The 15,898-nt window shown below is 39.4% G+C and overlaps 2 protein-coding genes across 2 annotated transcripts in view; both read left to right on the forward strand.

Annotated features, from left to right (window-relative positions):
- LOC115224896 overlaps positions 1 to 6,021 on the forward strand; it is a 19,798-nt gene extending 13,777 nt beyond the window's left edge. Inside the window, exons 3-4 of the mRNA XM_029795853.2 lie at positions 2,324 to 2,990; positions 5,784 to 6,021. Coding sequence (XP_029651713.1) covers positions 2,324 to 2,990; positions 5,784 to 5,988 — 872 coding nt within the window. The 3' untranslated portion in view covers positions 5,989 to 6,021. The remainder of the gene's footprint in view (positions 1 to 2,323; positions 2,991 to 5,783) is intronic.
- Positions 6,022 to 13,293: 7,272 nt separating this feature from the next.
- LOC118768025 overlaps positions 13,294 to 15,898 on the forward strand; it is a 30,829-nt gene continuing 28,224 nt past the window's right edge. Inside the window, exon 1 of the mRNA XM_036513699.1 lies at positions 13,294 to 13,481. Within this exon, the coding sequence (XP_036369592.1) occupies positions 13,463 to 13,481 (19 nt within the window). The 5' untranslated portion in view covers positions 13,294 to 13,462. The remainder of the gene's footprint in view (positions 13,482 to 15,898) is intronic.

Here is a 15,898-nt window from a genome sequence, read left to right on the forward strand (position 1 = left end):
TAAATATATATGGGCAATAGACACGAACAAACATACACGTACGTACGTACACCTATTGCATGTTTTGTGCACGCATACATGTTCATAAACAGAAATGAATGGAGAAAATGTTGTTAAATTTGTAGATTAACACTCGCCCGATTTTCACTATGAAAAAAATGGGGGGCGGGTTGCGTGGAATCAACTGCTCTGGCCTCAAAACCCTTTTTGTGGTCTGTGAAACGGAGTGGTGTGTGGTGGAAGCCTCGCAAATTGTACTCATTTATATTGTGTAATTCACTGACAAATTATTACTCACCTCTTTGTTTCTTTGTTGTTAAATAAATGAATTGTCAACAAAACACTTTTTTACTCAGCGTAAAATAAAAACAAAACTCTTTCGCACCCAAAGTAATGTGTGTGTGAGGGAGAGAGAGGAGGTAGAAAGATGAACGATTTAAAATAAATAAATGATTTAAAATAAATATATTGTAATTATTGTGTGAGAAAGTATATATACTATGATTATAAAATATAGTGTCTTTCAAAAACAAAAAACAAAACATTTTACATTTTGTTTTTTATGAACGTCGTCACTTACTTTCTCTCTCTCTCTCCTCTCTCTCTCTCTCTCTCTCTCTCTCACTTTCTCTTTCTCTACTTTTCTTTCTGTCTCTCAGCTTCTCTACTTCTTTATCTTATATTTTTTGTTTGACGCCGTCAAAAAAGCTAAGGCCGATATTTTTTCTATGGCTAAAAGCTATGGCTGAAAATAGATTTTTACGCTATCCGCGGGTGCCTCGGGAAAAAATGAATTGACAAAACCCAGATAGGATGTTGACGAATATCCTCCTAAAATTTGAGCGACATGCGTACTAATTTGTGGACGTGCTTAAATTACAATCACGTACACACACACACTAACACATCATGCCTTTTATAGATATGGTACATAATTTTTGGTTTGCAGTGAGAAGAAAAAGATAGTGGTTCCCCACCCCACAGTCGATTTTATTTCTCAGTGGACAGAAAAGAAACGGAATCAATCTAATGAGATTTTAGTTTAATTCGAGAAAAAATAGCCATTCGCACTAGTTTAGACGTTAATAGTTATCTTTATTGATGGAGTCTACAACGAGAGAGACGGCAGACAGAGAGTAGGGGAGAAAGATTATATATATATATATATATATATATATATATCTACTATATATAATGAAGGGGTAAATGATATAGTCATCTACTTGATGCTGTTCAACCAATTAGCCCTCAAAATGGAACTTCAGGAATATAAAATTAAGGAGAGAAGCAAATTTCAGAGATCGGTGTATATATTCATTCAGTCCATTTCAAATTATCGAAATTCTCCACAGTATGTATAGATGCGTTCACATACATGAACCACGATAACAATTTATAAGAATTTATAAATATATAAACATACGAAGATTTATAAATACACAAAAATTCATAAAAAACTGCAAGGGGAATGTCAATTAAATACTAAAGTATGTAGTCCTACCTATCGATTACATTTCAATTGTTCGCTTTGCGTATTAAATGAAAGACTTTGAAAATTAAAGGTGTCTATTTACTTCCCGCATGTCTGTGTGTGTATATATCTACATACAGAGAGAGAGACCGACAGACAGACAGATTGTTAACGATATTTCTGCACAATTCTGGGACTTCTGCTGTTATTCACAGATGCAGACACCCTTGACTTCATTATAATATTGATTTCATATTTTGACACAAGGCCAGCAATTTCGGAGTACTTATTTTTATCGACCCCGAAAGGATAAAAAGCAAAGTCGACCTCAGAGGAATTTGAACTCAGAACGTAACGGCAGACGAAATACCTATTTCTTTACTACCCACAAAGGGCTAAACACAGACAGGACAAACAAGGACAGACAAACGGATTAAGTCGATTATATCGACCCCAGTGCGTAACTGGTATTTAATCGACCTCGAAAGGATGAAAGGCAAAGTCGACTTCGGCGGAATTTGAACGCAGAACGTAAAGACAGACGAAATACCGCTAGGCATTTGGTCCGGCGTGCTAAACGATTCTGCCAGTTCACGACCTTGAGACCACAATTGGGGCAGAGCGCACGCACGCACACACGCACGCACACATACATGCACACAGATACACACAAACACACACACTCACACACACAAACACACACACACACAGATTATACCTGGACTAAGAATGGAATTGGTTTACGGATGCTTTCTTTTTCTTTGCGAGAGTGAGGAGTGTGGCGTGGGGTGTGTTTGTCTTTTCGTTCTTTCTTCCTTTCTTTCTTTACCGTTATCAAAATTTATTTTTCAGTGACCGAGTGCCTCTACCGGAACCAAAGACCCAAGAGCTGTAGACCCTTCAACAGTGGAATCCCGACCATTGGTGGAATAATTCGCCAGAAAACTGCCCTTCAAACAGAGCTGGAAATGACACCCAAAGAGTTCCTCAGTCGTTGTAAAAGTGCCCCTGGCTCCAGCAGGTCCAGTTCCAAACCATTTGTTTTCCAAAGACAATCCACATTTCATCGAAGTCAATGCCGGGAGTACCGGGTTCCAGACCAACCTAAACGGCCCAGTACTTGCCATGTTGTTTCGTCTGTTCAAAACAAGCACCTTTTCAACAAGACACGATCACCAAAAAGAAGCGAAGGTTTGGTCTTAACAAATGAACAGCTGAACCAATCGAGGAAAACTCCTCATAACGATGTTGACTTCTCTTCAGCAGATCATAGAATTTCGCAAAATGACTCACCGGGGAATTCTCTTACAGAAGCTATTTCTAAAGAAAGATGTGATGACGAAAAAAACAGGATTTCTGTGTTGAACTACGAGGAAGGTCAAGAAATAACGTTGACATGTAAGAAAGTCCGATCTTTAGCCTTGAAAGAAGCTGAGTTATACAATCCAGACAGCTACAGGCAGAATCTGAGAAAAAATGGCTGGTTGATGCAAGTGGAAGGAAATATTTTTGGACTGAAGTAAGTTTCTCTGTAGAACAAATCTGGGTTGATGTCTAACGTTAGTTGTTTGTTAATGTCAGGTGTAACTTATCAAAATTGTATTAGGGGATAAAATTGTATTCGAATAAACGAAGACAACTGCAGTCGAATATAAGAGCCGCCAGAAACTGGATGCTTGTACACAATAAGTTTAATGGGGATTAGAATATTATTGGCCAACTATTCCCAGGTCTGGGACGGCATAGCGATTCCATACACGAGACAAGTTCGACGGCATTCAAAAGCTACGAGGGGCGTTCAATAAGTAATGTCCCTGACCCACTTCCCATAGCAGTAGAGCAACGAAACTTGGCACAGTTATTAGTCTTTTTCTACATAGGAACCACCCAGAGTTACGCATTTCTCCCATTGTTTGATGCAGCTCTGGAGACCGTTTTTGTAGAAGACCCCCAGCTTGGTCCTCCAACCACGACGTGACTTCAGAAATCAAGGCTGCATCATCTGGGAAACGCTTTCCTTTCAAAAACAACTTCATGCCTGGGAAGAGGTGAAAATCAGAGGGTGCAAGGTCAGGAAAGTAGGGGGATGGGGGAGGAGTTCATAGCCATACGCCTGTGCCTCTGATCTGGCGACAAGCGAGTTGTGGACCGGAGCGTTGTCCTGCAGGAGGAGGATGCCTTTGCTGATCTTGCCCCGCCTCTTGATTTTGATAACTTCTCTTAATTTCCTCAAAAGTGAAGCATAATAGGCTCCTGCAATTGTGGTACCCTTTGCCAGAAAATCTGTCATCACTACTCCGTCCTGGTCCCAGAAGACTGTGAGCATGACCTTGCCAGCGGAGGGCTGCACCCTTACCTTCTTTGGAGGGGGTGAGTCACGGTGCTTCCACTGCATTGACTGGGCTTTGATCTCTGGATCATCGTGATGGACCCAGGTTCATCCTGTGTAATCAGTCTTTTGAAAAATTTTGACTCATCTTCTTGGCACATCTCAAATTCACCCTCGAGCACTCGACGCGTTCTTGCTTCTGGAAAGGCGTGAGCAACCTGGGAATCCATCTGGCAGACACCTTTTGCATATGCAAATGGTCATGAATGATAGTTTCCACAGACCCGGTACTAATTTTGACCTCATGGGCTATTTGGCGAATAATTATGCGTCGATCTTCCAAAATGGCAGCCTCAACTTGACGGACAGATCCATCATCAATGGCAGAAGGGGCGACCAGATCTGGGAGCTGTTTCCACAGAGTTCTGATCATGTTTGAATTCACGATGCCAGCGTTTTACAAGGTCATATGATGGGGCATCATCACCATAAGTTACTTTCATTTCATCAAAAGTCTCCCGTGGTGTGCGTCCTTTCAAATACAAAAACAGGATCACTGCTCGACACTCAACAGGCTCCATTTCACACTTGACTCGGTTCAAACACCTGTAAATCAGAAACCACAATTAATTCAGAGCTGTAATTTGCCACTTACTCTATAGAGATATAAATGATTGCACATGCAAAATTTCAGCTAGATCAAACAACTGCAAGTGGGTCAGAGGCATTACTTATTGAACGTCCCTCGTACATCATTTCCAGAGATTAGCTCAGTTAATATTGATATCTCCCTTCGCAATGATTCAATTTCAGTTTCAATTCTACTCCTCCAGTTTGATTTTCTTTTCGAATTTGGTATTGTTGGCTTTTTGGGTGTTAAACAGCATCTTTCGATTGCCTTAGCGACAGAGTAAATAATTTCATTTCGGGTTTTAGTTGTTGTATGATTTCTTGTGTAACGCAGTTGCCAATTTTTATTTGTGTTTTATGTTGGTGTGCATTTGAGAGTTTATGGAGTGGTTCCCTATCATTCATAGTTGTATGCCCTACAACTACAAGCTCATTCAGAACTTCTTGCTTCATTTCAATGATAGATTTTCTGTGTTGTTTAACAAACATGTGGTCTTCAAATTCTGTTTCGACATCATTTTCCGGTCTGTTTTTTCTAGGGTCATTACATTTTCCTTTTTCTTCAGGATCTTGAGTCGTTTCGGCAGATGGTCGCCTTTCAGTTAATGCTTGTGGCCCAACATTCCTCTCCTCAGCTTCGTTATTTCTTTCCTGACTTACATTTAGGTCATTCTCTACCACTTTTTTAATAGAGGTTAATTCTGCATCTGTGAGTTTGGTATTTCTGAAGATATCTCTTCTAACATTTGCTAATCTGTTTTCATCTAGGTTTGGTCTGGATTCCGGCTCCTCCAAATTCTGTAGGAGTTTGCGGTGTGTTTCTCTTGGGTTGGCCTACTTAATGCAAAGTAATAAGCATATATTACTTCTTTATATTCTTCCCGATTCCATTTAGTTTTTTACTTTTTTGATTTTCTGGTCGTTGTGGTGGTGAACTTTGGGGGCTTAATTTGGGACAAATCCCGTTTAAGTGACCTTCCAGGTTCGTATTCGGGGAAGATATTCTGCCATTTGAAAAATTTTCGCCATCAGTCTGGCAGCCTCCTGACGGGCGCGCTTCCTGTATAACCATTGGACAAGCGATTCGGTGTACTGTTAGAAATTTTCTTTTCAAGTAAAGTTAAATTATTAAGTTTTCATTAAAAAAAAAAAAATTACCACCAATCTTCATACAGGAGCTTCATTTATTATTATTATTATTATTATTATTATTATTATTATTATTATTATTATTACTATTATTATTATTATTATTATTATTATTATTATTATACTATTATTATTATTATTATTATTATTATTATTATTATTATTATTATTATTATTATTATTATTCCTTGTGATTTGTTTCAGGCAACTTCCAGTCCGACTCCCTTATTGGGTGCCAGTGGAAGTAAGAAATACCAGAACAGATCCTCCAGTGATTCACGTGAAAGATTCCCGACCATTTTTCTACAATACCATTCCCAGCCAACCAAAAACGGTTTCCATCGCAGCTCACTGGAATTCGGAGACAATTTGCCGAAAACATCGAGAATCTGTGCTACGTTCTAAATGAGCAAATGAAATAATAAAGGTCTTTGATAATAAATGATTTTATTCCAAACTTTAGCAAATAAAGGGGGGTTGAGGGGGTTGGTCGACTACACTAACACAAATAGTCGACTCGGACTTTATCTTATCGAACACCTCCCACCCCACCCCGAAAGGATGAAAGGCAGGATTTGAACTCAAAACTTCGAGCCGGAAGAAATGTCGCTAAGCATTCTTATAATTATTATTTTCCGATTAATTTGCATTTTATTTCATCTTCTGACCGAGTCTCAACCAAAGATCTAAGAAATGTATGAGATGGAAAGAAACTGACTGAGAATGTGATGTCGGCGGCTGGTGTCAACACAATTCCTTGAGTCTCAAAGATTGTTGGTTTCCCAGGGATCCGGTCAAAAACATTTGTCACTGCCTTTCATCATTCCCAGGGTACCCACAACAACAGGGGTGGTTTTGGTTTTTAAATGCCATACCCCAGATATATCAATCTCAAGCTCCTTATAGTTCTACATTTTTTTTTGAGAAACTGTCGAAATATTACTATTATTATTATTATTCTATGTTTGACTTTTGCTTTATGTCTGTACAAGTTGGCTCCAAGTCTCACCCAGAGACCTCAAGAGACAACAGGTTGGAAGTTCTGTGCCATATATTTGGGGGTTTTTTGTTTGTTTTTTTTTGGGGGGGGGGGGTTGTGTTGTACATAAAAATTATTTTTAAAAAAATTATTAAAAAAATTAAAATAAAAAAAATTAAAATAATAATAATAATTATTATTATTATAACTAATATTGTTGTTGTTGTTATTAGTTGTATTTTGGGAGAACTGGTGCCTTCAAAGGGATTACCAGAAAGATTACCTCGCTTCTGTTTAATCAAAACAAGCTTTCGAACATTTTCATATCCCAACTATATTTCCCTGTCATCCCGTTTGCCCTGAGATCGAAAAAGAAGACATTCTGTCATTAAGCCTTAAATATATATATATATATATATACAAGATAAGAAAATGGAGAAATACATCTAAATCAAATATCAATTACCAGATAATACTCAATCACATACTTTATTGAACCACCACATAAGAGACTGTAGGGTTAAATATAAAAAGCAGAACAAATCAGTGTACATAAAGGAATATACATAAAAAAGTGTACCGAAACAGCTATAAGATATAATCTATACTTATATTTATATTTACTTATATTTATATTCTCTTTTTTATATATATTCTACTTATTATACAACATTACTCTTTTATGTACACTTTTTTATGTACATTCCTTTATGTACACTGATTTGTTCTGCTTTTTATATTTAACCCTACAGTCTCTTATGTGGTGGTTTAATAAAGTATGTGATTGAGTATTATCTGGTAATTAATATTTGATTTAGATGTATTTCTCCATTTTCTTATCTTGTATTAGTAATTTGTGGTAAATCATTTTACCTTTGCCCATATAATACAGTAAATGAATTGATTGCATCGCAATCATTAACATTTATGTATTAACTTTGTTGGGTACTTCATTAGCAGTATATTGGATATATGTTATCCCATGGAGGGTTGCATTTACAACCCCTATCTCAATTTGTATATATATATATTATATTATATTATATTATATTATATTATATTATATTATATTGAAAGCATTCGTTTGCTTATATATTAATGTGGTCTATTCCACCGAGGTGGCGGTAAGCGAGGCTAACCGAAAAGGTAAGTAATGGGTTCGTATCTGTCCCTTTTAAGATTTGAAGATATTTTCGAAAATTTTGTAAAGAAAAGCATCATTTTTCTTTTTTTAATAAAGCTGACAAAGTAAAGTGACAAAACAAATATTCACATTTGTCCTGATCTGGCGGCAGTCGTGAATATTTCACGGAATTAATGGTAAGCCTAATTGGTTATTTCTGAAAACTTTATCTAAAAAAGGAACAGAAAACGTAGCCTCTGTTGTGTCTGAGTCGTTCATCTGCTACACATTGAAAACTGAAAGAAATTGGAATACGATGATTACTTGATGCACTTTGTATATACACTTTATGCATTTTGTATATACACTTTATGCACAATTTTATAGACTTATAAATCTTCATGGATTGATTATAAAAAAGCCTTTGACAGCATACCGCATTCGTGGATTCAGAAATCGCTGGACATTTTCAAAATTTCTCCTGTGATTTCAGATTTTTTAAAGTATAATATATCACTATGGAACACGAAGTTCCAATTATATCATTCTAATTGAGTATTGTGCTCAAACAACATTAGCATAAACTGTGGAATTTTCCAAGGTGACTCACTTTCACCACTAATTTTCTGCATAGCACTAATACCGCTCTCAAGTGAACTGAATAGAACAGGATATGGCTACAAAATTGACAATAGGAAAATAAGCCATCTATTTTATATGGATGATTTAAAGCTATATGGCAAAGATGATGAAGAGCTTGAAGGATTATTACATACCGTGAAAGGATTCAGTGATGATATCGGGATGGAGTTTGGCCTTGAAAAGTGTGCCAAAGCCACTTTTAAGAAAGGGAAATTGGTAAAGTCAAAATATGCACTCTCAAAATAATTATTCACTCTTAGTTTTCCGTTTTTCCCTATAAACAAAACAAAAATATCCCATACGTATGATACGACCTTTATATAAATTGCATATATCTTCCACGTAAATAAGCGTGAATATTTCATGGAATAGCACTTATGCGCATGCGTTAGGCGATGGGTGTTATAAAAATGAGTTCAATTAAAAGAAAATACACTTTTCCCAATCCAACGATTGGGAAATTGATTATTAGAAACTAAACCCGATGCATTGAAAGGTGTTATTTCCATGGAACGAAGAAGATGTAGGGGAGAGTGTGACTAATGGCCATAACGAAAGGCACTTATTTGATCGACCCCGAAAGAATGAAAGGCAAAGTCGACCTTGGCGGAATTTGAACTCAGAACGTAGCGGCAGACGAAATACCTATTTCTTTACTACCCACAAGGGGCTAAACACAGAGGGGGCAAACAATGACGGACAAACGGATTAAGTCGATTATATCGACCCCAGTGCGTAACTGGTACTTATTTAATCGACCCCGAAATGATGAAAGGCAAAGTCGACCTCAGCGGAATTTGAACTCAGAACGTAGCGGCAGACGAAATACCTATTTCTTTACTACCCACAAGGGGCTAAACACAGAGAGGACAAACAATGACGGACAAACGGATTAAGTCGATTATATCGACCCCAGTGCGTAACTGGTACTTATTTAATCAACCCCGAAAGGATGAAAGGCAAAGTCAACCTCGGCGGAATTTGAACTCAGAACGTAACGGCAGACGAAATACCGCTAAGCACTTCGCCCAGCGTGCTAACGTTTCTGCCAGCTCGCCACCTTAAATGATGGTGGTGTGTCACACATCTGCGTACCATTCGCTGCTTCGATCTGTGGCCTTTAGAAGGCAAAAGATGACAGAGATACTGGAAAGGACAGAGAATTTTGGTTGGTCGCTACCTTCACGGCGCACTCTTGGCAGCTTTTGCCCGTCGACATACTGTTACCGTTGGTTGCGGGTGTGGCATACGAGTTCTGACGATCCCCGATAACCAGAAAGATATTTAAGAACTGCACCGTATCGTTGGTGCAGAGAGAGAATCGGTAAGACTGGTTGTTGCAGGGCAGAAAACCCCTGCTGTTACCTGTGTAACAATAAAATCCACTTGGTATTGGGGAGAGGTTAATTTTGCGGGGCTAGAAAGGCAGAGGACGAGGAGAGGGGGCAATGGACAGCAACAGAGCCAACAACAACAATAACAGGAGAACGAAGAGAGGCGATCGACTACAACAAAAAAAACAAAAAAATAGAAGGAGCAGGACCCAGAAATTGTAGTCTCCAGAAAACCCACCGGTCCAAAATCTGATGATGGCTGAAAAACATTCCTCGGGTTAGGTGTTGGGTGCCGATGCCTTAGAGACCGACCAGGGCCAGACAGGGGCCTCCTCGCACCACTACACCCACCACCTTGTGATGACAAAGAACTAATAGAGGCTGAAGTGACAAGAAAGGACTGATGGCAAAAAGGTAAAAAAAAAAGAGCAAAAACCGTAAATATGAAGCGAAACCAAAGTTGTTCAAGACGTGCCGGAATATTTCCAGTTGTCTTTCAGAACGCGAGAAATACACAGATTTTCCCATCACAGCAGCGCTCCCCATTGATTAGCTGAAGAACCTCCAGTTTCCACTTAGAGTATTGACTACCAAGAAGATGAATGTCACAACACAGGAGTACCTATTTCTTTATTACCCACAAGGGGCTAAACATAGAGGGGACAAACAAGGACAGACATAGGTATTAAGTTGATTACATCGACCCCAGTGCGTAACTGGTACTTAATTTATCGACCCCGAAAGGATGAAAGGCAAAGTCAACCTCGGCGGAATTCGAACTCACAACGTAACGACAAGCGAAATACCCATTTCTTTATTACCCACAAGGGGCTAAACATAGAAGGGACAAACAAGGACAGACATAGGTATTAAGTCGATTACATCGACCCCAGTGCGTAACTGGTACTTAATTTATCGACCCCGAAAGGATGAAAGGTAAAGTCGACCTCGGCGGAATTTGAACTCACAACGTAACGCAGACGAAGTACCGCTAAGCATTTCGCCCGGCGTGCTACCGTTTCAGCCAGCTTGCCAATCGATTATTATGCGTCGACGAGGAATGACTGGAAGGTGAAGTAGGAATTGTAATCGATGGCCAAAAAGAGAAAAAAAGGAAGGTAGAAAGAGAAAAGAAATGGACCCAAACAAAATTTTACCCAGGAACTGGAAACTGGGAATATTTACTTTAAAAGATCCGACAGGAATGTTGATACAGTTTCTGGAATTTCCTGGTTGTTGAGTCGAGCGGACGATTAACCATAACTTTGATCTCTCTATTGCCCAAGACCCACCAACCAACTGCAGAAATTTCAAAAAGCATTCACCAATAAACAGCGCTGGATTAACCGTTGAGCTAAATAAGCACGTGTTTAGGGCATCAAGGGAAGGGGGAAGGGCATCACAGAAATAGTAAATGGCTTACAGCACAAAAGAAATCACTTTAAATTTGCTAAATTACTCAAATCAGGCGAACAAACATTTGTATTTCTATCCAAAATGTAAATAATGGGAACCTAATTCAGTTGGGATACAAATATAGGGCTCTGAAGTAAACTGGATTTCTAATCTTTTCTACTCTAGGCACAAGGCCTCAAACTTGGGGGAAGGGATTAAGTCAATCACATCGACCCCAGTGCATAACTGGTACTTATTTTATCGACCCCGAAACGATGAAAGGCGGAATTTGAACTCAGAACGTAACGGCAGCCGAAATACCTATTTCTTTACTACCCACAAGGGGCTAAACGCAGAAGGGACAAACACGGACAGACAAACGGATTAAGTCAATTACATCGACCCCAGTGCGTAATTGGTACTTATTTAATCGGCACCGAAAGAATGAAAGGCAAAGTCGACCTTGGCGGAATTTGAACTCAGAACGTAGCGGCAGAAGAAATACCTATTTCTTTACTACCCACAAGGGGCTAAACACAGAGAGGACAAACAAGGACAGACAAACGGATTAAGTCAATTATATCGACCCCAGTGCATAACTGGTACTTATTTAATCGACCCCGAAAGGATGAAAGGCAAAGTCGACCTCGGCGGAATTTGAACTCAGAACGTAACGGCAGACGAAATACCGCTAAGCACTTCGCCCGGCGTGCTAACGTTTCTGCCAGCTCGCCGCCTTAAACTGAATTTCTAATACCCTATAAATTGCCAGCATTCTAAAATAAGCCATAATTCTCTTATGCGCATACAATTACTTATATGTAAGTGTTATTCTTCTTGTTTGAGACATAAAATGTTGGATAACCTCATCGTACAACGAACCACTTTGTTATTAGTTTTGAAAACAAATTGAGATCGAAGTTATTGGATGATATTGGAAGAAAAAAGTTACTGTGAAACAAATTGGTTTTACTTTGTGAATCTTGAATTGATTTAAACGTACGACTTCTCGGCACGAAAACGAACATGCGACCGTGCTTGTCAAAGCTGTCGCACACCCTTTGCCAGTAATTCTTTGCCATTCATCCATTATCCTACGATTCACGCGGTACCATATTATGATACAATGCGCTGTGAGTTGTGAAGTGTTATTTGAGGACTCCCAATGCCAGCAAATTTCAAGCAGAGGTATAATGAATTTGCCATTTTCGATGGGTGAGCAGCACACACCTAGCACACCCGGAGTATCCACCCATGAGTCTCTTGTACAGTTGTACAAATGCCTCCCAAACTGTGAACAAAGCTTAACCGAAGTTCCTCATGGACTCTCGCCCCGATGTGGCCAGCTGTAGCAACAACGTAATATTAACGAGGGATTGGTTGTCTTGTTAGATTAATGTTGAGTTAAATCCTTCTGCATGGAAAAAGTTGACTTCGAAAGACTGGGTCCCTAGCCAGGAGAAGATTTCTCTCTCATCAACTTAATGCCTCGGAAACCACCAAATAAACAAGCAACAATCCATCAGCAACTAAACGGCACTTGGACATCTTTTGCAAAATGGCACAAAAAATTCTGAGGTTTTGGCTTTTACTGTTTCATAATCATCATCGTCATTATTATTTTTATTATTAAGGCGACGAGCTTGGCAGAATGGTTAGCACATCGGGCGAAATGCTTAGTGCTATTTCGTCTGTCGCTACGTTCTGAGTTCAAATTCTGGCCAGGTTGACTTTGCTTTTCGTCCTTTCGGGGTCGATGAAATAAGTACCTATTTCTTTACTACCCACAAGGGGCTAAACACAGAGGGGACAAACAAGGACAGACAAACGGATTAAGTCGATTATATCGACCCCAGTGCGTAACTGGTACTTATTTAATCGACCCCGAAAGGATGAAAGGCAAAGTCGACCTCGGCGGAATTTGAACTCAGAACGTAGCGGCAGACGAAATGCCGCTAAGCACTTCTCCCGGCCCACTAACGATTCTGCCAGCCCCTCGCCGCCTTACGATGAAATAAGTAGCATTGAAACCCTGGGGTCGATATAGTCGACTAGCTCCCTCCCTCCCTCCCTCCCCCAAATTTCAGCCCTTGTGCCTTCAGTAGGAAGGATTATTACGCATAGAGAGATAATTTGCATCTAAGAAAGGGCAGGAATTGAACGTTGAACGAAGAGCAAAAGATGAATAATGTGTGCGTGCGCGCGCAGATACACACACGCTCGCACCTGTATATAAAAGATTCTCGTGAAGGACGGAGTTCTTTTATATTGTCCATTCCTCACCCAGACGGACAGACACAAGTCTTCCACAAAAAAAAAAAAAAAAAAAAATTATCTATCTTCCCCCACCCCACCCCAAAAATATTTATTTATTCGGAAGACAATATTTGTTGACTTTACTCGCAGAACCATGAGGAACGCCGTTGCCAGTAAGGCTGACCACTTTTTTTTTTTCCAATTCATTCAGTTTATTTCTTCACTTTCTGTTTTCTGTTCTCGGTTCAGTCAGATATCGATTAATGTGTTCGATAAAATAACTTGACTTACGGCCAAATACTGGAACTGAGTTGATCGAGTGTCCTGTATTCCACTTCTCCTTCAAATATGTCACTTTCTGTCTCAAAATCCATATATCCACACACACACACACACACACATATATATATATAAAGGGTAAAGACCCCCTTCGGTCATGAATGACCATGGGATTGCACCTAGAAAGTTACCCTCCTAGACACAAGTCCAGGCAAGGTTGTTTATGGAAGACCAGCAGTCGCCCATGCATACCAGCCTCCCCTCTCCACGCCACCAGTGTTATCCAAGGGAAAGACAAAGGTCGATACAGCCTGGCACCAGTGACGTCGCAACTCATTTCTACAGCTGAGTGAACTGGAGCAACGTGAAATAAAGTGCCTTGCTCAAGAACTCAACACATATATATATATATTAAGCATGTATATATTGTCGTGACGAATCCATACTTCCGCTGTTAATGTCTCGAATTAATTTATAAATGTTTTACTATGTTGCTAAGAATCTCACTTTAAAACCAGGAAGTGGCGTAGCTAGAGTGTGTGCGACTAACAAAGTAGACACGAAAGTGCCTCCCGCATTGAAGTGCCACCTGGGACTGATAGTCTCTATTGCCCCTGCACCGTTACCTACGCTCTTGCAACCACATGGTTGTAGGTTCAAGCCTACGATACGGCATCTTTGACAAATGTCTTCGGCCGTATCCTCAGATTGGCCAAAACCTTGCAACGAAAATCTGGTAAACGGAAACGATGTGGAAACCCATCAGAGCAGACCTTTCCCTTTGTTTATGTGTGATTGGCGTTAACCTGGTTTAACACCACCACCCTGTCTTTGTATATCTTTATTGGAGTCCACTCAATGGCTGGTCTTCAAACCAGGTCCCTTATTTAAAGACACTTACCCCATACATACGGCAACACTCGAAGACCTGGCATTGGGTTTCCACCTTTTGAATGTTCTTTGTTTCTAAACTATACTGATTGGGTTTTTGTTTTTCATTTTCCTGTGACACACACACACACACTGATTTCACTAAGTGATACTAATAACCGGATGTTCAATATCCATATGCTTCAGGAAGAAGCGTCAGTTGAGAACAGAACGGTAATAAGGAACTCGAATGACAAAAGAGTAAACAATTCTGTTATGTACATCATTAGCTGACAGCTGTTTCTGCTATGAGAAGCAATGCACTCGTAGTTGGATACTTGAGTATTGCTCCAGTGCTTCATCAGAGCTTCAAACACGAAGTGCATTTTTGGGAAAGCATTTACACACACACACAAGCATTAACCAGCAAAAAAGCATAACATATGTAGAAAATGCCGACACAAATTTCATGTTACCATTCTGTTCTCGACCGACGCTTCGTTCCGAAGCAAACGTACATTGACTTCTGACCAGGTTATTAACAGCACAATTCCCACGCAAAACATTAATGTATGTATATATATATATATATATAGGCGCAGGACTGGCTGTGTGGTAAGTAGCTTGTTTACCAGCCACATGGTTCCGGGTTCAGTCCCACTGCGTGGCACCTTGGGCAAGTGTCTTCTACTATAGCCTCGGGCCGACCAAAGCCTTGTGAGTGGATTTGGTAGACGGAAACTGAAAGAAGCCTGTCGTATGTATGTATATATATATATATATGTGTGTTTGTGTGTCTGTGTTTGTCCCCCTAGCATTACTTGACAACCGATGCTGGTATGTTTATGTCCCCGTAACTTAGCGGTTCGGTAAAAGAGACCGATAGAATAAGTACTGGGCTTACAAAAGAATAAGTCCCGGGGTCGAGTTGCTCGATTAAAGGCGGTGCTCCAGCATGACCGCAGTCAAATGACTGAAAAGAGTAAAGAGTATATATATATATATATATATATATATATATATATATATATTCATACATCAGCTCTGAGCTGAAACTAGAGAGAAAGATATACACATACACACACACATTTAATATTTCGCTCATAGGTGGAAACCCAATCTTTTTCTGGGTACATGAAGTACATGACCTCAAAGTAGTTTATATGGGTGGGGCGTGGTGGGATTGAATTGGCTGTCACTGTATTATCACTATTATTGGGTTGGTGCATAATTATTGCGGCTTTTTTTCAACAAATTTTATTCCACAAAAACAACAACATGTAACAAAAACATCTTGAAATGATTATTCCGGAGCATATTCACCATCTACTTCAATTGCTGCTTCCCATTTGCTTGGCAGACGGTCAGACTGTCATTTAAAGATGTCTTTGTTAAATATTTTTATTGTTTTTGTTGAATAAAATTTGTTGGCAAAGAAAAA

The sequence above is a fragment of the Octopus sinensis genome, linkage group LG26 (assembly GCF_006345805.1).
Source record: "Octopus sinensis linkage group LG26, ASM634580v1, whole genome shotgun sequence".
Taxonomy (NCBI): Eukaryota; Metazoa; Mollusca; class Cephalopoda; order Octopoda; family Octopodidae; genus Octopus; species Octopus sinensis.